The sequence below is a fragment of the Trichechus manatus genome, unplaced genomic scaffold (assembly GCF_000243295.1).
Source record: "Trichechus manatus latirostris isolate Lorelei unplaced genomic scaffold, TriManLat1.0 scaffold00007, whole genome shotgun sequence".
NCBI lineage: Eukaryota > Metazoa > Chordata > Mammalia > Sirenia > Trichechidae > Trichechus > Trichechus manatus.
In genome coordinates, this window is record NW_004443943.1 from 30,570,133 (window position 1) to 30,594,190 (window position 24,058).

General features: G+C 43.2%; 1 protein-coding gene across 1 annotated transcript in view; it reads right to left on the reverse strand.

Annotated features, from left to right (window-relative positions):
• COL17A1 (collagen type XVII alpha 1 chain) overlaps window positions 1-20,952 on the reverse strand; it is a 53,233-nt gene extending 32,281 nt beyond the window's left edge. Inside the window, exons 1-12 of the mRNA XM_004370113.2 lie at window positions 20,813-20,952; window positions 14,701-14,763; window positions 12,494-12,538; window positions 11,375-11,479; window positions 10,178-10,309; window positions 7,860-7,907; window positions 6,979-7,014; window positions 5,802-5,849; window positions 4,104-4,247; window positions 2,612-2,770; window positions 1,900-1,971; window positions 177-248 (exon numbers count right to left, since the gene is read on the reverse strand). Coding sequence (XP_004370170.1) covers window positions 177-248; window positions 1,900-1,971; window positions 2,612-2,770; window positions 4,104-4,247; window positions 5,802-5,849; window positions 6,979-7,014; window positions 7,860-7,907; window positions 10,178-10,309; window positions 11,375-11,479; window positions 12,494-12,538; window positions 14,701-14,752 — 913 coding nt within the window. The 5' untranslated portion in view covers window positions 14,753-14,763; window positions 20,813-20,952. The remainder of the gene's footprint in view (window positions 1-176; window positions 249-1,899; window positions 1,972-2,611; window positions 2,771-4,103; window positions 4,248-5,801; window positions 5,850-6,978; window positions 7,015-7,859; window positions 7,908-10,177; window positions 10,310-11,374; window positions 11,480-12,493; window positions 12,539-14,700; window positions 14,764-20,812) is intronic.
• Between the last annotated feature and the right edge of the window lie 3,106 nt (window positions 20,953-24,058).

The window sequence follows — 24,058 nt, forward strand, 5'->3', positions numbered from 1 at the left end:
ATCAAGGCGGCATTTCTAGGTTGAAGAGGAACATGTTTCTTTGATGAGAAAGGTCAATTTTTTTTTAAGGAACATTTCGGTTCCTCTAAGTCAGTTGCTGAAAAGGGATATTGTGAGTTATAGCCATAAAGAGGTGCTACTCCCCAGCCCCTAAGCTCTAAATCCATACTACTGACCTGTGGAAGTAGTGACTGTGCCATGAGATAGGGTGGTCGAGCTGGGGGCCAGATTGTTCTGCATGCCAAACACTGGGAAAGAAATAGAGGATGGATGAATACAGGATGCAACACACAGGGGAGGCCCCTCAGAAGCAGGCTGTCCTGGAACCCCCAAACCACCTTTATGATAAAAGCCTTTGTATCTGACAAAGGTTCCCACACTTTCTCGGTTTCTGGTACCCTTGGTGCCCCAGTCTGTTTTTTTGCACTTCCCCACCTCTCTACCCCAGGCCAAAAGAAATTACGACCAGTTCTGTTTACTGAGTAGTTAGGTCCACACAACTTAATAGCAAGTACACGTAGTCTGCACACAGTCTGACAGATGTTGCTGTAGCCCTCAAAATTTTAAAATATCCCAGGGGATCTCTGTTCACTGTGGCACTCTGGGAAGTCTTGGTGCACAGTCTGGGAATGGTGGGTATATGATATAGACATACTGGGGCTAGAAAGGCACTGACTTGGCCGACCCTAGTTTTTCCTTTAACTCCTTCTTCCCCTGACTCTTCGGAGCCCTGGTGGTACAGTGGTTAAGTGCTCGGTTGCTGACCAAAAGGTTGGCAGTTTAAAGCCACCAGCCACTCCATGGGAGAAAAACGTGGCAGTTTGCTTCTGTAAAGATTACAGCCTTGGAAACCTTACGGGGCAGTTCTACTCTGTCTTATAGGGTCGCTATGAATCCACTCCATGGCAATGAGTCCTCTGATTCTTAAACACAAAAAACTCACCTCATCCGCATCATGGTTTCAAGGGCTGGTGGTTTATTTATTTATAATGGTTTGCATAAGCTCATTCTTCCCTATTCAACAACTTCCATTATTCAATCCTATCTAGCATTTGGGGCACAGGATCATGGATCCAATATCAGCCCACCCTTCCTTAGGACCTGGAAAGTCAGGACTTTGCAAAGCAAAAAGAAGCAAAGGTAGAAGAAATCAAGCATAAGCCTGGGGTCATCCGGGTTTGGTGGGACTCCAGTCAACTGAAGGCATTGAAAATCAGAATGCTAAATTTATACTTGCAAATATGCCATCCAAATAAATAGAGAAGGCCCACATCATTATATTTATAATCAGGGAGAAGGCAGATTCCTTTAAAAAAAAGATGGGGCTGGTAAGTTATTTATTCATAGGCCATGTGTGTGGAAATATAGTGAATAAATATTTCTGTAAGATAGTCATGTTTGCACTGGAAGCTAAGCAGTAACATTATTTGAGCCTCAGTGAACTACTATATTTGTAACTGGTTATTTCAGTTCAAAAGACACAAAATAAAATCCTTCTAAATTAACAATGTTTTTTACCTGAAAGTGTCCTAAGACATTACTCCATTAGGCCTTTTGCTTCCATGTCTCCAACTCTCACAGAAAATAAATGTACCAGCCCAGAATAAGCATGGAAGTCTGGTCTCTGAGCCCCGTTCCCTCTGTCCAACTCCTTAGAAATTTCCCTTGAGGTACTGAGATCTATCTATGACCAGGGGCAGGGTCCGTGCCTCCTGCTCTCTGAATGCAGCCCACGGCCTCTGCTGCTGCGTTGCAGTGTGTGTGGAGGAAAGTCATGCATCCTCTTGGGCAGAAAGGACGACTTCTTTAGAAACCACTTCCGTTCCTCATCAGGAGACAGCGTCCTTTATTTTTAAGCCAATAGCCTAGAAAAGGTGACTCGCGGTGGTGAGCACTGACCTGAGGAGCAGCTGCTGAGTCCGGGGTGCAGTGTGGAAGAGCAGGACGCCATGTTATTTGGAACTCCAAAGACTGCAGGGGAGAAGGAAGGCTGGTGAGAGGGATGTCCAGCCCAGAGCAGGGGCAAAGACTCGGATACCATGGGAGAACGAGGACAGACGCCAGGATTGAGTTTTTTGTATTTTGTTAAATATTTGATTTTAGGATAAATTTAGTCTCTTGCCTTATAGCAGAGAGCAAAACATTAGTTGTGGTAGACTTTGGGTCATAGCCAAGGAGTGATCTCGGAACGGTAAGACCTCATGTGGACATTGAGTCCCACCAAAGGCTCTTGTTTGTTAGTGTCGCCATTTTACAGAGACGGCACCTGAAGCCCAGAGAAGTGAAATGACTTGTTCAAGGTCACACAGTTAATTCATGTGGAGCGAAACTAGGTTTCCTGCTTTCGTTTTCAGTGTTCTTTTCCATTACATTTTTTCTGATATACTGTGCTATATTATACATTCTTTTCTATAGGGGACCTACCAGGAGAAACACTTTATAGATTGAATTGAATTGAATTGAAGTTACAGTGGAAGAATCTTGGGAGAATGCGGCCACGAAAAGCTTCTCTAGGAAGCCCTGGAGATGCTATACTATGGAAGGGTCATTCAGCTCCAGGGTAAAGGTGTCGAAGGTTCAGGGGTGGGAGGGGGTGTGCGTCATCACATACCTGATCCTGCAGAATAGGCGTTGGTGTTGAGGAGCGATGAGCTCTGGCTTGCCATGTTGTTGTGATAGGTTCCCATGGAGGATCCCGCAGGCAAGGTGGAGGACCATACATGAGAGGGAAGGTTGGCATCCAGGACTGTTGCGTCGTAGGTGCCCGACACTGGAAACAGACACATGCACACCCGCAGTGAAGGAAAGCCAACATTTCTGTAGTTGGGGAATCAACTCGTCCCAGTTTTCCAGGACTTTCCTGGTTTTAGCACTGAAGGTCTCATGTCCTGGGAAGCCCCTCAGTCCCTGGCAAACAGGGCAGTTGGTCATCCCATTTCTGCCTGAAATTTCAGAGCTGGTAAAAACTTGATTTCTTGAATTAGAAATTCTTGCTGGCTCTTGGTGAGATTTGAGGTAGCTAAATTTTGCTCTGGGGTCCACCCATGTCTGCTTATAAGGCCCTCTCCCTACCTCCTGGTGTGCTGTTGCCACCCATGGTCTTACTCTTAACCGATTGCTGACTCCCCCACCTTCAAAGATGCCAAGAAGCACCTCTCTTGGGACCATTGAATGAGACCCCAGGGGTACTCTTACAGTAGCATTGTAGGCACTGTGCCAAGTGCAGGGTGTATGTCCTGCCCTCAGTTCTGAGGCCATATGACAAAGATGGCATCTTAATATTCCTACGTACCAACCAGACATAAGGGGCATGCTGCACCCGGGAGGGGGTTTTCATGCTTCTTCATATCTGAAGCCAGTTCTGCCTATTCATTATTTGAGAGGGAGCTAGCCATGTGGGTCATAAAGTGACCAGAGGTTTTGGTTTTATATTAAAAAACAAACAGACGATGACAGTCTCCTGCACATTTCCAGCGGTGAAGGAGAAGAACGCTTGAGGTTATAGCAAACCTGGCTTCCCTCCTCATCTCCCTCCATGGATCTGCCTTATTCACCTTTCTGCCTCCCACGGAACGCACCTTGCACTTGATATGCCCTTGATATCTGTGCTGAGCAATGCTCATCCTACTTGACTGTGATCACTTGGTTAACTGTTCGTCTTCCCCCAGAGACTCTTGTCTCCGTGAGGGCAGCGACCGTATCTATCTTGTTCATTGCTTTTCCTCACTGCCAGTACATGCAATAATAGTAGGCATGCAATAAATATTTGTTGAATGAATGAATGAATAGACATTCTACAAATTTCCCCCAAATTCTTCATTTGGAGAACTGGGTCAACACAGTCTACTATCAAGAATCGTCTAGTATAGAAATCCCTAGGATCTAGAGGTGAGCCACAGAGTGCAGATGGGATGGTTGACCAGACAGGGGTAAGAAGGGCACAGGCCACGTCTTCATGCTGCTTGAACAGGAGATGCTCAGAGCTTTGTGAAGTCTCTGCCATACCTTGAAAGGCCTGCCAGGGCTCAGTTGCATTCCTGGGCCAGAGCAAACCTGCCACCTTGCCCCCTTCCCTCCGTTGCAGCCCAGGCTGTTGGGCTTACCTGACTGGGAGCTTGCTGTCACCGTTTTGGTCTCCACAGTGCCCTTTTTGGGGATGGGGAGTGTGTTGGAGCAGTTCCGTGTGGGGCTCGTGCTTGCTGATCGGCTCCCCTTGAGCAAACGCTTAACTTCATCCAATTCTGTCCCTGTAAAAGAACCCCCAGATTTTTCCACTAGGCTATTCCTTCCTGAGTGTACCTGCAGGGGGTGGGGGGCAGATTTATGGCACTGCCAATATTAGGGAGGACGGCATCTGCTTGACACCCTGAGATATTTTTGGCTAGCCTTATACTCTTTGAATTTTGCCAATCTATAGCATTTATCAACCCAGCACTTTGTAATATTAATGACCTCATAAATACAGGCCTTTCACAAAGAGGTCAAAGTCCTTGGTGGCTATTTACTAATTAGATCTCATCAGACACCACAAGGATGATTCTGGGGCTGGAAGACACTGTCATCCTGCATTGGAGGAGGAGGGGAGATGGAGATTTCCATCCAGGGCAGTTAAATAACCAGGTCCCTTGAAACGATTCAAAAATAGTCCGCTACCCACTACCCCGCACAGGACTCCTCAGGTGGCAGGTCCCTGGCCTTGTATGCCTGCGAGTATAAAAAGCAATTTGTGGCCCATAATTCCTAAACATTATGCTGCTTTCATGTGATTTAAGTTCAAGTCCGTCTGGCTAATATTACTTGTGGCCAGGTGAACTGCAGGAGCAAGCTCCCAAAGCAGGGCAGACTTGAGAGGAGAACGGTATTGTGCATCGTGAGAGCGTAAGACAGGACAAACAGATTTGTAGACAACATGTGCTGAGTAAGTCCCCCCACTGAACGCACCCTCCCTTAGGCTCAGCACCCGCAAGCCTGGAAGGACTCAGGTGAGAAAGCATCAGGCCTGGAGTCAGCTACCAGGACCCCAGGACCTGAGCTCTCTGGAGTTGGCTGGAGTCTCTGTTTCCGGAGCTGCCCAATCGTGCTCTTTCTCCTACGCCTTGTGCTTGGCTCCTGCCCTAAAAGTTTGGCTCATTTCAAAATGTTGTCAAATAGCCTCTAACAAGCACAACAGGTGTCTCACATATTTAATGAACAGAGACTAGAGAACCCCTGACATTTGAGATAAAGTTTAAACTTTTTATACTTAGGGCACAGCACCTCTCACGGTCTGGCTTCCGACCCTTCGCTAATCTTAACTATCCTATCATGTCCCCTTATGCTCCTTTCCCTTCAGCCACACTGAACTGCTCCCTGTTCCTCAAATGTCTCATGCTGGCTCATCCCTCTGAGCCTAACCTGATCTGCCCTTTGTCTCTGTTCGAGTGACACCCGCCCCAGGAAGGTTTTTCTTGCCCCTTGCACCAGTTCCCTTCTCTCAGGCTGCTTTAGAGCCGCTCCTTGATGCTTCCCCCACCATGCTGAGCTGACATCTGTCACACTGTGCCATGAGGGGTGGGTGATTTGCTGTCTCCCCATCAGTCTGTGAACTATTAGGCAACAGGGACCCTGACTTACTCAGCTCCTTACCCACAGCACCTAGCCCAGGGGGCTGACTCACAGAAAGCCATTGAAGAATGTTTTATGATGGAGTGAATGTGCACACGTATGCACACGTGCACGCACGCATGTACACACACACACAGCTTGAGCATTTAGGTAGTAGCCCTGGATTCTTTCTTTTCAGCAGGATAGTGACCACTTACATCGGGAAGATGGGGATGCACTCTGCAGTCGAACTCGAATTTCGCTCTCTGTACAAGGAAAGAGGTGGAGAAGACTGTGAATGAAGGAGCTTGGATCATGGCCGCAGCACTGAGCTTGGAGTGGAGACAAATCTTTGGGCTGCTCTGAGATCCCTGTCCTGGGAACAGGGCACCTCTGTGTGCCCAGAAAGAGTGCTGCTTCAAAAGGGACGCCCCTCCCGCCACCAGCCTGCCAACCGCACCCCTCCCAGCCGCAGGGGCACATTCGAATGAAATCCCGAGGAGGCTCCATTTCAATCAGCAATGACCAACCCCTCTCCCCACTACCCATTTCACGGTTGCCTGAAGCAAGTTCCTCTCCTGCCTTCTGGTCTCTCAGGCATTGGAGAGAGAAGTCTAAAATCTGGAGTGTTTAATTAGCCATCTTGGACTTCTCAGAAATGGGAAGGGCTGGGAGTTAATACTTTAACTTTTATTAACTTTTTAATAAGTTACTTTAGTTGGAGAATCGGCACTCTTGAACTTCTAGCCTAACGTTGTGGGTGTTTGCTATGTTCCTAACTTTCAAGTTACTGATGACAAAGGGGCCTGCAGGAAGTTTAGGCTGCTCATCCCAGAACTCCCCTGGCTCTTCAGCACCGCCTCCCATGCTGCTCCTCGCCACCCTCACCCAAGTTTTTCAAGGGCAGCTTTTCCCAGGACTGCATTTCTCTGCTATGTCCCTGTCCATAGACAGCTGGGGAAATTGTAAAACTGTCATGGAGCCCTTTGTCCATCCCTTGGAATAGTTCGAAAAAGAAGGGGTTTTGTTCAACTTTTGGTGCATAAAGGCAATTAAAGCACATCTTGTTAAAGTCACCCAGGAGACTAGAAGTCAAACATGACATGGTGTCCATATCTAGATAATCCATAGCACAACAAGCTATTCCCCCACATCATTACCATGTGCTTGGATTCCTGCCTCCACATGCTTAGATCAGTATCAAATACTACACTTCCCATGCTGAACGAGTCAGCAAAAGATTCCCAGGATACTGTAGGCTTCTTGAGGGCAGAAACCATGCCATATTTATTCTCCTGTCCCCCTCACACTTCCTAGCTCAAGGCTGGACATGTGAGCATCTGCTCAGAAAATACTTGTTGAATGAGCTGAGCTCAACCCAGTGATGGAGCTTACCTCGTGTTTGGCTCCGTCCTCTGGTTGAAGAAGATGCTGAGAAACAAACAAAAAATCATCTGAGGCGTGTGCAAGAGGCAGCATGCTGAATATTTTTGGCACGAAGGTGGAAATATTTGGGGGGTTGTTTTCATAGTATGTTTATATCTAGATAGCAGCCTTTATGTTTAGTGGGTGCTTAATAAATGATGACCACATAGGGTGTCAAACGACACTTCAGTTCAGGTAAGCCTTGTGGGAGCATGACCCATTTGGACTTGCTAACGACATTGATCAAATGTATCAAAAGACTGTCAATATCTTCCCTTTAATTTTTTGTTAGAAACTGCCTTGGTTTTCCCCCTGTAAGCAAATAAATAAATAAAATTATAATCAGTGTACAACCAATGGTCATATCATCAATTCATATTCACAATGAGATCCCAAGAACACGGACCAAGGACTTTAAGGCCAAGTGTGGATAGAGCCTAGGATTTCGCTAGGCATAAAATGTGCCTCTTTGAAGAAAGCTGCAGTGCAGGTGCTGGGCAGTTTGGCATTTGTGTGTTCTAACACTGCTCCTCATAGCTGGGAGAACTCTGTGAATCCCTTGGAAGGAAAAATTCCCCCGAGTACTGTTCAGCCGTAGGGGCATATCTGTCCAAGCCTGAGCTCCGTATACATAACTTGCTGTTTCAGTAGCGTCATGAGCTTATGACAGAAGGTTAGTGTGGCTGACAGTTCCCTTAAGATGCTTCAGGATAAAGAGCAAAGGAAAACAGTTCAGCAGAGGTCAAACTCTTTCAGATGAATCCATTTAACTCATGATGACCCCTAGCCCCCTAGGCATTTTCCCAGGGCCTCGTTTGACCATTTCTTCAGAAAATAAGGAAAGGACATACCAAATTCCTTCCGAGGGTACTCCGGAGAAGAGTTTCCACTGGAGCTCCCTGGAGAGAGGAGAAGACAGTACAGATGAACACAGAGGCCTGTAAGGCTTCCAAGACAGTGGGCAGTACCTGGTCGTTTCTTTCTTGATCTCCACAGCCCTCGGTGTTTTAGGAGGAAAATGACAGGTGCTCATCAGCAGACATTTCAATGAACCAGGCGCATGATTTCAAACATGACTTGCCTGTTTGGACTTGTTTGTAACTTCATTATAGTCACTGGTCTATTTCCAACAGGACAGGGTACGAACAAAGGAAAGCTGGAGGTTTCTTTCTTTTCTGTCTCTCTCCTTCCCTCCCACCTGCCCTCCCTTTGTTCCTTCCTTCCTTTTTTTTCTCCTCTGCTTCCTCAACTGCATTTGACCTGTACTAGAGCTAGTGCAGGTGACTTGTCCCATCAAATAAATATTCAGGGACATCCCTGACCTTGGGATGCTCATCCTGAATGTGGACCCTGTTAAAATGAAGGTCAAGCCCTCATTCAGGCCGAACCATCAGAAAGCACTGTGGTGACACTGCATGGTCAGGGGCAAGTTGCCTGGATTTTAGGCTCCCAACACCTTTTGGCAGCTGTCTTCCTGAAATAGTGGGCCAGCATCCCTGGATCTGGGGTTCCAGCTCACCTAAGTAATTTACTGGGATATCTAGCCCTTTAATCCTGCTCTCCCTCACAGGACATACTCATCTCTGCTCACTATTAAACCCCATTTGCCACCTGGCTTGTCAGTTTTCCACTTAAACTAGGAAGTCCAGTAATCATAGCAATGGAACCCAAAAGTCTTCTTCCAGACGTCCTCCTTCCTGACCCTGAGCACTTCCTGTGCTGACTTCAACAAGGGGTATGCTCTACGTTCCTGGTTTCCCCACACCCATCACTCACTCTTTTTTCCCTCACTTCTCTGGCTCATCTTTCTCCTTTCCCCAGCTTTATCATTCTTTGCTCCCTTCTGCTTTTATACTCTTATCCTTGGCAAACTCCTTCATTCACCCGGCTTCTGCTAATCTCTTTGTGAATGATTCCAAGCTGAGCATCTTGGCCCTGACTTCTTCCCTGAGCTCAAGTCCTACATGTCCCACTGCCTGCTTGGCATCTCCACTCGAATACTGTGCAAGGAGCTCTATTTCAGGATGAAATAGCTAACTCATCCAGGTGGAGTCCCCTGTTTCAACTGATGGCACTACCATGAGCCCAAACACCTGGGTTTGAAACCTCAGTGGAATACCTGGCTCAATTTCCTCTCTTTCACCCAAATTTAATCAGTCACCAAACCTGTCCATACCTTCCACCTCCAGCTCCTCCTCTCTACTCCCACTGCTACCACTCTGTTGTTTTTGCTGTTATATGCCGTCGAGTCGATTCTAACTCATAGTGACCCTCTAGGACAGAGCAGAACTGCCCCATAGGGTTTCCAAGGAGCAGCTGGTGGATTTGAACTGCCAACCTTTTGGTTAGCAGCCTGAGCACTTAGCCACTTTGCCACCGGGGCTCCTGCTACCACCCTAGTCCCAGCCAAATTTTCTCTCCCTTAGGCTGCTGCGCAGAGCCTTCTAACTTGTCATTCCCTGTTTAGTCTCTTTCCTACCAGCTCATCCTGCACATGGCTTCCAGGGTTCCAGTTCTGCACCTCTAATATGATTGACTCTTTTACTCTCCATTGCATATGGAATAAAGTCTTAACATCCTAGCCTAGAATTTAATCTGGGCCCCTCAATCTTTGTTCACATAAGTACCTGTTGCTGCTCCCTGTTCAGGCCCTGCCTGTCCTTGCTTATGCTGCTGCTCTCTTAGCCTGATATGCTCCATCTCTCCCATCTGGGTGTCAAAATCTTACACATCATGACAGCTCAGCTCAAATGCCACCTCCTGCAGAGAGTCATCCCTGATTTTCTCAGCTCTAAATAGTAATCCCCTTCTACTTAACATTATAGTTTTATATTTATTACCTTAATTTGTCTATCAGACTATAGGCACCTTAAAGGCAAGATCCATGTCTGATTCATTTGAGCATCCATCAAGACATTCACACAGCATTAAGCACATGGTAGATATTTGGCAAAATACTAATCGGATTAAGAAATGAATAAAGGGATAGAAGAATGACTGAAAATCTTCAAGTAATGTGAGTCCATAAAAGAAATGAAGGAAGAGTGGAGAGAAAGGTAAGGGGGCAGACACAGGTGAACACAGGTGGCCAATACTTAAGTCTTCAAAAGATGAGTGAAGCTACTTGGGGAAAAGAATGGGTCTCTTCTAAGGTTTGTGGGATTGATACCTTCGTATGTTGCATTGCGGGTGATGTGAGTTTTCCTTTCAAAGGTTGAGCCTGGTGAGTTGGGCAGAGTCGAGGCAGGTGAATGGACCCTCCTATAACCGGAGGTAGAGGCATTGCCTCTGGAGCTTCCACCTACAAGTGGGGAAAAGCGTAAATCCTCATAGTACTTCATTAGAGATGAATCAAATGGCTATTAAAATCCAGTTACATTAACTAAGTACACTCAGGCTGCCCATGACTAAATGAGGGCCCTATAGGACGGGCCAAGGAGGTCAGGTGAGCACAACCGAAGGGTCAGTGTTCTCATAGCTGCTCAGACATGGAAAGGTAGCATTATTGCTACTGCCCTGCCCCAACAGACCACTGAAAGGCAGGGATGTCCTTTATGTACATGGTTACAGTGCATAGGAATGTAGAGGACTCAGCAGGGTTTTTCTTGAGGGTCTGGAATTTAATTGTAGATTCCTGCTTGGATGGATTACAATGTAACCAGATGTGGAAGCGTTCCTCAACAGCGTCTTTTGGTCATTCTGGCCATTTATATGTCTTGGGTCTTCTTTATTAGTTTCACACTAGAATTTTTATAAAAACAGCTTCAGGGATTGTGTGTGTGTGTGTGTGTGTGTGTGTGTGCTTGTTATTTGTTTTATTTATTTGTCTTGCATCGCTTTGTTTTGTTTTAGTTTGAAAGCCACCATGAAAGAATGTGTTGTATTGAGAGCAATGGACCTGTGTTGGACGCTTGCCCGGTGGAAACTTGCACAGTGTGGGATCATATGTCACCAGATTCCCTTAGAACAGTAACCCAATCAAGTTTCTTTTGTTGTTGGTCATTGTTAATTCAAATGTAAACCCTCAGACATGCATACCCTTCTCTACAGAGATGACTTAGAGTGAGCGATAAATCAGTGGGAAAACAGTCACTCCCCATGAAGTCTTCTTAATTATTGTTATTTCTATTAGGGACTTAGTGGAAATTGATCATGTTTTAAGCAGGCTTCAAATACTGATGATTTAACGGTCACACTCTCGCTGGCTTGTTCTTCATTTGTAGGCTTTCGGGGGCATTTGAAATGAGTGATAAGCAGCTGTAATTGTTCCTCTCCTGACACTGTTTCAGGGCACTGTCCACCCCACCTATTTTGCAGGACTTTTCTCTCTCCCTGTCCGCAGTCCCTTTCACCAAGAGGCACTTACTTGAGTTTATGTAGCCACTGCTGCCGTGCGTCAGGCTCTGTTTCTCCAGTCGGCTCCCTCCACCAAGAGAGCCTGTCTTCGCATAGCCATTGCTGGTCCCCCCTTCTGCCAGAAACAAGAAGCAAGTGGCAATTTAAGGGTGGAGTCAGGCCAGTGGACCTCCTTGTCCCTGGCCCAGTGAAGTCTCCCCTCACCTCTCACTGAGGACACTTGGTCTGGGGTCTTTTTCCCACGGTTGTTTTGTCCTGCACTGCAAGGTGCAAGCTGCTGGGGTCTAGTTTCATTTGTTTGTTTTTAATACAAATGTCAAGAGTGACTACTCCACCATATTTAAAAAGAAAGTCTTCTGGATGGAGCATAGCAAGTTGCTTATTAGGAAAGTTTAAATATTAGGAAAGGTAGCTGTGTGATGAAAAGCTCCTTGAGGCCAGGATCGAGGTTCAGCTTGTTTTTTTCAAATGCTTGGTCAGTGCTCCAGACACGGCCCAAGGCAGGGACGAGTGACCGCTCTGGATTGCTGGCAGCCCATCACTTCTCTAACCTCACCTGCTGATGGGGGGGCTTCCCCCAGCACCTTTGAGCCAGGCTTCCTGGTCGGAGCTTTAGGGGTCAGAGCTCTTAATTACAGAATCCATTAAACCTAAGGACAATCCTGGAAAAAGGTGGACTCATACAGAGGCCTGTCTGGTGATTCTCTCCCCACTTCCCTCCGTTCATTCTCAGGTTGGATAAGACTTCAGATATTTTAGTGTTCAGAATAGGCAAATCGATAGACAGTAAATATATTTGTGCGTTCCAGGAGGTGAGGAGAGGGAAAGGGGGAATGGGGAGTAACTGCTAATGGCCATGAGGTTTCTTTTTCGGGTGATAGAATGGTCTAAAGTTAGTTTGTAGTAATAGTTGCGTAACTCTATAAACATACTGAGATTATTGAATTGTAGATGGAAAACTGGTAGATATCATGGTATATAAATTATATCTCAACATAGCTGTTAAAACAAAGATTTCAGATATTTTAGATTTGCTGAACTGGAAAGTGAGTGCCACGGAGAACGGGGTATGTGTGGAGTCCTTCACACGTGACCTACTGAGAAGAAAGCTATTGAGAGAGTCACTTACTTGGTGGTAAAGAAGTGAGTCTTGTAGTTACTGTTTCAGTGATAACTAGAAAAAGAAAAAGAAAAGGTGAGATCTTATGTAATGCACAAAACACAAACCCCTGTGTTTTGACCAGGTCTAATATCTATTAGCTAAGCACATAAAATTAGGTTGAACATAGGTTTTTGTATACTTGTGCTTTAAGATATGTGATGTGACCCACTTTACATAAAAATTTGTGCAATAGCAATGGGTATTAATGTACCTGGAAAATAATTTTATATCCCTTTGGAACCAGAAGTAGTTACCCACTAGTTTGAAAAGTGAGTTGTCTTGGCTTGGTGTCAATGTCTCTCATACAACAATTGTATCCAGTCCGGTTTGACTTTGAAGGGGAACACTGTTTGAGTCCCTCTGTTTTGCTGCACTGCTCCTTCCAAATGGTCACCCAGCCCAGCTGGGACCAATACACATGATCCTGTCTGATGTCACTGTGAAGTGGATAATTACCTTGTGCTTCTTTATGAATCTAAGGGCGATTCAAGAACATCATAATTCATTATAAAATCTTGAGGGCCACCCCTGAGTGTGGGGAGGTGTGAATAGGAGTATGCGTAGGGAAGGGAGGTCTGGATAAGTCACCCTAGATACTTGGTAAAATCAACAATAGATGGACATTAAAGACAGACTTGAAGAACCAGTTCCTTTTGCTTCCAAAGCTGAGCTTCTGTAGACTCCAGGTGATGCTGAGTCTCTATGGAGGCAATAAAAGCATCAGGTGTTTTTAAAAACACCAGTTAAAAGAAAAAACTCTTGCCTTCCTGAATCATTCTCTAGTCTGCCCTGCAGGAGCACGGGGATGCGGGTAGATTCCCAAAGCCACCGGAGGCCAATTTTGTGCTCTGACTTTGACCATCACCACTCCCTCCCTCCCTGTTGGACATAAAGGAGCACTTATCTAGCTGGTGTCGCTGGTCTTTAAAAGTAGACGTCGTGTGTGTGTGTGTGTGTGTGTGTGTGTGTGTGTGTGTGTGTGTGTGTGTGTGTGCGTGTGTGCGTGTGTGCGTGTGTGTGTGTTTCCTCACTTGCATCTGTATGTGGGGTGGGGTGTATGTATTGTATGTATTGGTAGGGGTGATGGAAGGTAAAGAGGGTGGAAGAAGACGGTGCAGGATCATTTTGGGCCACTTCAAACTCTGCTGCTTGCAACTGCTCCATCGCATACTAGTCTACTGCCCACCCTTTCCTTCCTCACATTGCAATTTCCTAGTTAGTTTGGTTGTCCTAGCAGGGAGTTGGGGTTGTAACACAGCAGAAACAACATTCAGTGCATAAAAGGAAACAGTTCTTTAGACTAAAGTGGCAGCTGGATTTGAATAATAGTCCTGTGCTTTAACTAAACTTCCCATTGCAGAGAACTTTGGGATTTTTTGACACATAAAAATAATTTCCTAACTGAAAGTTCTGAGTCTGTGGAATCAGGGTTTTTTGTTGAATTTATATGAAAGTCCCAGAAAAAGTGAAATAAGTTCCCTAACTTAGAGTCGGAAACCCTGGTGGTGTAGTAGTTAAGAGCTACAGCCGCTAACAAAAAGGTCGGCAGTTCGAAGCCACCAGGTTCTCCTTGGAAACTCTATGGAGCAGTTCTACTCTGTCCTGTAGGATCACTATGAATTGGAATTGACTTGACAGCACTGGGTTTGGTTTTTTGGGTTTAACTCAGAGTTGCTAGGGGGCAGTTTAAATGTCCCTGAATTGATCAATCAGACAGTTTCACAAAAGAAAAGTGTCTGTTTTCAATTTTCAGGTTAGACTTTGACTATGATGCTGGTGTCATTTCAACTTTGCCCCTTCACAATAACTGGGATATTATACTTTTAGATTTCTGTTTTCCTACATGCTTAAGTAGGGAAATAGTTAAATAAACAATCGCAAAGTCATTCAATAGATATTAGACAGCCATTATAAATGCTGGTTCTGAAAACTACACATCAAAATGGCAGCCTATTTATCTTAGAAGAAAAAGTAGGGCACATTTTGATCATAATATATTAAAGTAAAAATCAATAAAATCCATTTTATGGGAGGGAAGAATCCATTTAAGGAAACACTGAAAAGAGATACAGTGGTTATGGTGAAATTATGGACGATTTATTTTCTCTGTTTCCAAATATCTTATTAATTTTATAAAGAAACAATTATAAATTTAAAAATTTTGATGCTCTTACTTCTTTCAGTGACTTCAGTGCCATCTCGTTTGTTTTTCTTGGTTACATCCATACCATAGCCACCTGCGGGAAAAACCCGGAAACCATAAACAGCCATGCCTCTTATCATAGCTTTTAATAAGTATGTGTCCCTACTATTCAAGCCAAGGCTCAGGAACTTGATTCCTAGAATTGAGTCATACCCATTGTGTTAGTCATCTAGTGCTGCTGTAACAGAAATACCACAAGTGGATGGTTTTAACAAACAGGTGTTTATTCTCTTACAGTCTAGTAGGCTAAAAGCTCAAATTTAGGATGCCAGCTCCAGGGGAAGTTTTCCTTTTTCTGTTGGCTCTGGAGGAAGGTCCTTGTCATCAATCTTCCTTTGGACTAGGAGCTTCTCCAGGCAGGAACCCTGGGTCCAAAGGACATGCTATTCTCCTTACTCTTGTTTTTTGGTTGTACCTAATGCCCAGCTCTCTGCTCATCTCCCTTTCATTTTATCTCTTGTAAGATAAAAGGTGATTCAGGCCACACCCCAGGGAAACTCCCGTTACATTGGATCAGGGCTGTTACCTGAGTAAGGGTGTTACATGCCATCCTAATCTTCTTTAACATAATCTAACCTTGCCTCATTAACCACAAGCAGAGATTAGGATTTACAACATATAGGAAAATTAATCAATCACAAAATGGAGGACAACCACACATTACTGGGAATCATGGCCTAACCAAGTTGACACATATTTTGGGGGACTGCAGTTCAATCCATGACACCCATTTCTTCTTCTTCTTTTTTTTTTTTTTAATTGTGCTTTAGGTGAAAGTTAGTTTCTTATACAAAAGTTTATACACACATTGTTATGTGACTCTAGTTGCCATCCCTATAATGTGACGGCACACTCCCCCTTTCTACTCTGAATTTCCCATGTCCATTCAACCAGCTCCTGACTCTTTCTCCCCTCTCATCTCACCTCCAGACAGTAGCTGCCCATTTAGCCTCATGTGTCTACTTGAACTAAGAAGCACACTCTTCACGAGTATCATTTTATGTCTTATAGTCCAGTCTGATCTTTGTCTAAAGAGTTGGCCTCTGGAATGGTTTTAGTTCTGGGTTAACAGAGAGTCCAGGGGCCATGTCTTCTGCGGTTCCTCCAGTCTCAGTTAGACCATTAAGTCTGGTCTTTTTATGTGAATTTGAGTTCTGCACCACACTTTTCTCCTGCTCTATCAGGGACTCTCTGTTGTGTTCCCTGTCAGGGCGGTCACTCGCAGTAACTGGGCACCATCTAGTTCTTCTGGTCTCAGGCTGATGAAGTCTCTGGTTTATGTGGCCCTTTTTGTCTCTTGGGCTAATATTTTCCTTGTATCTTTGGTATTCTTCATTCTCCTCTGCGCCAGGTGGAACACCTATTTCTTGTCATCAGTTATAATAGAGAATAATGTAATAGTTTCACTTTGGGTTCTAGACCTTGGTAATGGGATCTTCCCCGTCTCTCCCAGGATAAAACTGATCAAACTGCCCCCTGCTAAGCATCAAAGGGCTTTGCATAGTAGATGTAGTGCCCTGAATTTGTTTGACTATAAAACCTCCATTCTTTTTTGAAGGTAATAAACAGCTGAAGGATATCTGTCAAGGCACTTAGTGTTATCACTTAATTCATTTTGATGTATCCCATAATGTTCACCATTCTATGTGGAACTCTATAAATATAAGAAATTCATGTTTCATTATTTAGAGTTTGGATGTGATAACGATGTTTGATAGATTTAAATCAGGATAAAAATCATGACAGTTGTCATAGCCTACATTGGTATAAAACTTTATACTTTTCAAGGTATAAACTTTTCTCCTTATAAAAAACCTGCTCTGGTATGATTATCTACAGCTATAAGTAGGAAAAACACATGAAGACGATATGTATAAGATCTATAGAGATATGTAGGCTAATACATATCTGTATGTGTTGTCTATGTTCTCCCTTCATTCTTGCTCCCCTTCTGAAAAGGAAAATAATTGAGATCTTAAGCATGTCTCTTAGCATGATGGGTATGAGGAAGTGGGGTCAGGTGGGGTGGGGGGTGAGTGTTAAGACTTAAATACACATGAAAGCACACAAGGATCTCCGTCCCAATTGGGAACTTTTTTGCTCTGGTGCCTGGTCCCAGAAGGACTTGAAATCTGGCTTTCGCTGTGGTTCTCTCTCTTCCACTAAACTTCTGTTCCTCCTAGTTTATGTTCGAGGCAATTGAAATTGGATTCTAGATTCTGGGGTCAGCTACTTCTGCCCAGGAAATCCTTTGCTTGAAGATGCCTCTTCCAGTCTTCTTCCCCTGTCTGGTGACTTTAGGGCCAATTTGCCCATTAGGCGCAGTGGGTACAGTATGTAGGTCCATGATTGTTTTAGGGACCCACAAAAATGTTTTAATTTTTTTTTAAATCAGAAGGAAAAAGATAAATATAAACCAACCTGGATTATACTCTTCTTTATATCAATGCGGTTGTAAAAAAAAAAAATTAAAAAAACATTTTTTTTAATGGGAGAAGGGGCACACAAAGGCAAGAATGTCTAGCACTCACAGAAGTCATAATGTGGCTCTGGGTGGCTTCGCCACCAAAAACTAAGACCACAACACAACTAGCTGGTCAACTACTGGTGGAATTAACTAAGACCGGCACTGTTAGCTTCAGGGCCTGGTCGAATGTGCCAACTTTTTGCTCATTGGTGTTTCTTAAATGCAGCTCTAGGCAAGGAATGAGACATCATGGAAAAAATTCTGACTGGATCTGAGGAGCCACAGAATGTCTTTATAGGCATGTTTCCCAGAGCCAAGAGTAGGGGCTCCACAAACAGTTTAACAAGGTGGTCCAGTCTCATTAGAAGGTCACCCTGGCCTGTGACTATATCTGCTTTCTAGCTATAACCGGTGTAATTTATGTCATGCAAATTGATGTGCAACTGGACACTCTCTTTGAAATCTTTTAAGCATTAATTGTCTTTGGTACCCCTAAAGACCCTCCTTGCCTTTTTTTAAAAAACAACAAATTGGTCATTAGCTGTGAACCAGAAGGCATTTCGGAAAGTAAACATTTAAATGCACCTGGCCTCTGGTGGGGAAGCTCTCTAGGATGGCACCTGGACTTATATGAAATATTACCCTGAAAGGAACTGCTTATAAAAGTCCATAGACACTTTCAGTTCCCACAAGTTATCACTTATTCTGAAGCTTCAGTGAGGGTTGCTATTGGCAGCTGTAAATTTGGGACTGGCCACTGGCTGGGTTTATTCCAGTTGCAGCCAGTAAGGTTGATTGATAATAGCTCCGTTAGGTAGGAGTCTCAATCCCCAGGCAGCAAACCTGGCAGGTGGGTTCTTGATCTTTCTGCTCTCAGAAAAAATAATAGATATTTCTAGGCCCCCGTTTTTTCTCTAAGTCCCAGCAATGGGGCTGCAATTTCTGCAGCAAAAAGCCAAGTGTTCCTCAGTCTCCAGAGGGTAGGAAGAGACAGCCTATTAGGAAATCAGATGAGCTCCTCCAGGGCTCGTGGGCTCCTCATTGGAAGGCATCCTGCAGATGAACGTGCCCCGTGGGTACAGGTAGATGGGCCTCTTGCCTTTTTCTGGGCCTGAAGCCACTCAAATGGCCGTACGTCTCACAGCCATGTACAATTATTTCGTGTGCATGAAGTGTATAGAGCAGATCTTGGTTTTTTTGCCAAAGTCCTCTGCCAGACTGATAGCCTGAGGTGGCAGCGATGTGTTGGGGGAATTCGTTTAAACTAAACATAAGAGAAAACTTTCAGTTTTCAGTTATCAAATGGGGAATGGTGGTTTGAGACACCAGCCTGGACTAGGATCCTCCCAGGGACCTGTGGTATTTCCACAGGAACCCCTTTTTAAGCATTTTAAGTGCTGGAAGTTTTAAAAAGTACGACTGGCTCTGAAGTGGTGTTAGAGAGGGGAATCTTCCATGCCCGGGTACAGGCCTGAGCCTGCCTCTCCTAGCAGTAGTCACCATGCGCTCATCTTCCAAAAGTATTATTTAATGGAAGCATTATCAAATATCATAATTTAAACTACAAGACATCAACTTCTTGAATGTTTGGGCCACTTCACTAGAAATAGGATGAGCAGATTATTCAAGTTCTCAATTCTAAACACATACAAATTCCAAGCTATGGTTCAGATGGGCTGCTTCATGGTTATTGGATACTTAATGCTCTTTTTAAGATTTAAAAATAATCCCATGTTTCTTTAATGCAAAAAACAAAAAACTCCACAAATTGAAACCATTTTTCTATTTTTATACATTTTTTTTCCCTTTCCACTTTATTTAAATGGTGTCACATCTACCTGTAGCTCTTTAGATGATGATGATGAGTTTTTATACACACAAAAACAAGGACAAACCATTGTTGTCAATATTAAACCACGACACTGGTCTTATTCCAATGATACATAAGACACTTGGTCTTTGACACAAAGAAGAGAATGAAGAGGTTGTTTTTCTATTTTTATTTTAAGAACGAATGTTCCTATACTCTGCTAAGAAATCACAAATATATTTTTATAGCTCTTCCCACGCCAGGCTCTGCATACTTTTACATTTTAAAACAAACCAGCAACAAAATTGCCCAAATGTGAGAAAACCATTCCCTGGCGATTAACTAGATAACACTGAGGGCCAAGCAGTCTGCCAGCCAGCAAAGCCAATACTCTAGGGTCGGTTGTCTCAGAGGCTTTTGTCTCTATGACATCCCAGGAATGGCTTTACCCACTTGCCTCGTTTGGCACCGTTGATTTTTATGACTGATGGGGAATAGGTCACCAGCTTTGTGATTATGCTGGCTTGTTTATAATGGTTTTGGTTAAGCCCTGCTCTTGTTAATAACGGCAAATAGGCCTAACAACGTAGATAAAGACTTTTTTGGTCAGGCATAATCTAAAAACGTGGTTGGTTCTCAGGTCTAATCAGTTTCACCGATCCAAGGAGTTTCTATCCAAGTTCAAAGCAGGTCTGTTCACTCTAATTGTCCTCATGTAAACTCTGATCACGGGGGCCAAGAGAAGACAGGCCCTCTGAATCTCTGAAGGGTGTCCATCAGAGGCTAGACATCTCTTAGTTTAGTTCTGACTTAGTTCTGACTTTTTCTTTTTTTTCTCTTAGATTTGTACCTTAGCTCTAAGATAAACATACAGGGGAGAAGAAATACTTCTGCTCTTCAAAAAAAATACCTTTTTAAAATTTTACTACTATTTATGGACATAAATCCAACTATTAGGCTACGACCGATGAACTATTTTGTCAACAGGAGCGACGTGTCTGAGGCTTTGCCTAAAGTGCAGTGGTGCTTTGCCAGGCAGCAGTGAATGTGGGCCAGTCTGATACCTCAGCTAGTAATTCTCACTCCAAAGGGATTTCTTTTGGCCCAAGATGGCCAATCAGAGTGTGTACACAGACAAAATTTTCTTTCTCTTTTCTTCTAAGTTTGACTTCAGGAAATTTCTGGAATAATTATTCCAAAGATTCAACTTTATGGAGTAGTAATTTTAGAGTTTGATAAACAACAGTGCTTGCCCAGCCCCTTCAGCTTATCAGAACCTGCCAACACAGAGGTCCGGCAGAATTGACCCCTTCTCATTGCTCAGGTACAGTTTGTAACAGGTTTGCCCTAACCTAGGATCCACTTTAACTTCACCTCTGAGCTGTTCTCTGCTTGCAAGTGGGGAGAAGGAGACAGAGGAGAGAGTAAGTGAGAAGGAGAGAGAGACTGACATTGAGAGAGAAGGAATCATAAGACCTTTTAATATTCTAAATAAAACCAACTTAACACGAGTCATTTTACAATACTAAAAAAAACAAAAATCTTGCCACTATAACCCAGTGTATCTTAACTGGCTTTCTATTTCTCCCAGATGGATCCTTCTTGTTGTTCCTTTTAAAAAGAGCTACCCTAAACAGAATGCACAAACCAAAGTAATCATTTATGATCAGTTAATCATGTCAACCAGAACACTGGAAACAAAAGAACTTTCTTCTTATTTTTTCCAATAAACATTTTGTATTCTAAATGGTAAACCTCAAATCAAAGTCCAGGAAAGGAAAAAGGTTTAATTCTCCTGTTACTTACCTAGCTTGAGATTTTGAAGGAATGAGAAGCAACTTTGGATAAATCCCTCCTCTCTCTCTTTCTTCCCCTGACGTTTTCCTCTAGAAGTTTTTCAGCTAACACTTTTTTATCCAGACCCAGCCAAGGTGTGTTAAAGCTGAGTGATCTTTCAAAAATGTTCACTTCTCCTTCTCTCCCCCTTGTTTCTTTCAGCTCTTTGCCTCCAAACAAGTCCTGACAAAGGTGTGCCGTGGTTTACAGCGTTACTCCACCCTTCCAATTATCTGACACTTGCTGGATTAAAAAAAAAATCTGCCTCCAGGAATCAAACTTTATAGGAGACAGAAAGCCTCTCCTGCCAGTTTAGGTAGATTAACCATTTATGGACCCACGCATAAAAGGGAACAAAGGTTCAGCATAAAGGAAATGTCTTTATTACTTCTTATCTTCTACAGATGAAGGACTGCCACAATTTAGTATTCCCCTTCTTTGGTATCACGAAATACTCAAAGTACCAGTGTCCAAGATTTATGATGTATCTAGGCACTTGGGGGACCTGTGATGTATATACTCAAGCCCTAGAAAAATTGAAATTGTCAGGACTTATATTTAAAACTTATTTCCCCTATGTATACCCTCTTGCCACCATTCTGACCCATAACAGATCAAGGCCTTCTGGGAAAACAGTTGATTAACTAATTCGTAATAAAATGTTAATGACAGAAGATGTTGGACAACTGGTGGGGTAAGCGTTCAGTTTTTAGAAGCGGTAACTGGATGTAGTAGTGCTGGCCCAGAGAGGAAGGTGGACTTACACAGGTGAAGGGAGAGATCAAGATTGTTCTAGAGTCTCAACAGAGGAAAGAATATTTGAGAAGGCTCTAAGATGGAAGAAGCCTGGTGATTTTGAGGAACAGCGATAAGACCAATATGTTTAATTGCATCAAGCGAGGGGAAGATAGCATGGAAGAGAGGCTAGAGAGTAGGTAGGGGCTAGATCATGCAAGGCCTCATAGGTTGTGGTAGGGAAGTATTTTTGTTCTTAAATTGACATTACAGAGCAACTCTAAAGAGGCATTGTATGAGTGTTTGGATTATTGATCCTGGGAAAGAAGTGGGACTGGAACTAATGCTTTTTAAGGTCTATTATGTCCCAGAAGTTTTACATACATTATCTCATGTAATCCCTATAGTAACTCTAAGAGGTGTGTACTACTGTCTTCATTCTATAGCTAAGGAAAGCGAAGTTCATAGGGTTGAGAACCAGGCCAAAGTCTTACGTCTAGTAAGTGCCAGAGTCTATATCTCACTTGACTCTTGAGCTCTCATTTCCCACTGCCTCGTATATTATCAAAATTTAAGCATGTCCATAGCCTGAACTAAAAAAAAGAGGTGATAACAAAATAAAATCAGGCTGAAGGCAAATGAAAACTTAAATAAGAACTAAAACCATCTGAACAATGGAGATGGTTTCAGTCAATAGCATAGTGGTGTTGGCATAATTTATTGATGATTTTAGATAGAAATCTGTCCACTAGGACTCAGAAACCATAGACCAATTATTTAGCTACTACATAAAACCACACATGCTGAGCAACATTTGCTGGGAACAAGCATGGATGGTTTTTCTTTCCTCTTGGATTCCATATTGGTATTCTCCAAGTACGATGGAAGTTTATTGGTAGATAAACCCCGAAGTTAACTAATCCTGGACGCTCGAGGTGAATTCAGGGGCTAAAAGTGTATGTGTGTGCATGCTCCTGCACGTTGATACATGCATATGTATAAGTACTGTTTACAGAGCCTTTGCTAAGCACTTGGAGGGAAAAGAAGATAGAATTCAAATGCTTACATTCTAGTTACTCAGTGTTCATGGTTTACTGGGCTTGACAAAACTGTAAATAAAAAGACTTAACTTGGTACATAGAGTGAAAGAAACCATATGATCATTCAACATTTATGTATTAAATTCCTACCATGTGCCTGGTACTAAGGCAATTGCCTTTTAAATGCTTTAAATAAGCCAGAGAACAGCCAAATTCTCACTAAAATGAAGGAGCAGAGAGTCAGATTTAGGAGATAGCAGTGACTAAGACACCGGAAAGGTATTTCTTGCTTCCTGTCTGAATGGAGCTGTGTTAATGAGTCACATAATCAATTTTTGATTGACTAGACATGAAATTTTCTTAAAAGGCAACCGGAAAAGTATTCATCCTTCCAAAATCATCCACTGACTTTTAAATAGCCTAGGGGGGAGGGGGGAGACATGTTTATTCACGTGTAGCACAGATTGTCACCAAATGACCAGACTCTCATCACTTACTGAGCAATGTGAGTACAGGTGGACCTCACTTTATGTGACTGACATGTTTCTGAAAAGTAATGTCTGAATCCAGTTTTTGGTGATCAGGGTGAGTGTTTTTGTCAAGTGACCTCATTAAGGTCACTTTGAAAACACAAATTTTTCTTTCTCTGTTTAGTTTAAACCCTATAGACAGATTTCTACATTTTCTGTGACCTTCCTCCCATAAAATGGCATCACATGATAATGATGTAACATACTTACGACATTTAATCCAGAAATCTTAAAGCTTTGGAACACATAGGTCTTCCTTTCCCGAGAGGTGATTAAAAAGTAAAATTCACTGAGAAAGAGGCAAGAAAAAATAATTTTATGTTTAATAAGGTAATTCCATTTTCTAAAATTGTTGATTCAGCTCTTTCGTGAGACAGGAAATCCATTGTTTTTTAAAAAAAGCTAATTACCACATATTAATATAAATATAATAATTATTTGTCATAGTTTGCTACATAGTTCTAAGGCTAGAGAACCATATTTGTGCCTGGCTTTCTCTTCAGTAAGCATGTGTTCCTGGATAACAAGACTTCCCTGTAAACAATTACAACAACAGCACGTTACTGTTTATGCAGCATTTTGGCTTTTAGAAAGATGGAGCTGAGAACTAGCCAACTCCTGCCCTTCACATGTAAGTTCAAGGTCTCCTGCTTTTCCTGTCTATATTGCTCCTTGAATTGTCTCCCAACTGTGTTCTTTGCTGCCTTTATTATAATAACAAAATGGCCTGGTTTCCTTTCTTCCATTTCCAGCTTCAGATCTGTTCATTCTTTTATCCATATCCATATCCATAAACAACTCTACTGAGAGTCTACATGAGAAAGGCATTGGGCATAGGGATACAATTGGGAATGAGATGTAAACCCTGTCTTTAGGGAATGTACAACATAAAAAAAAAGATATATCGATAT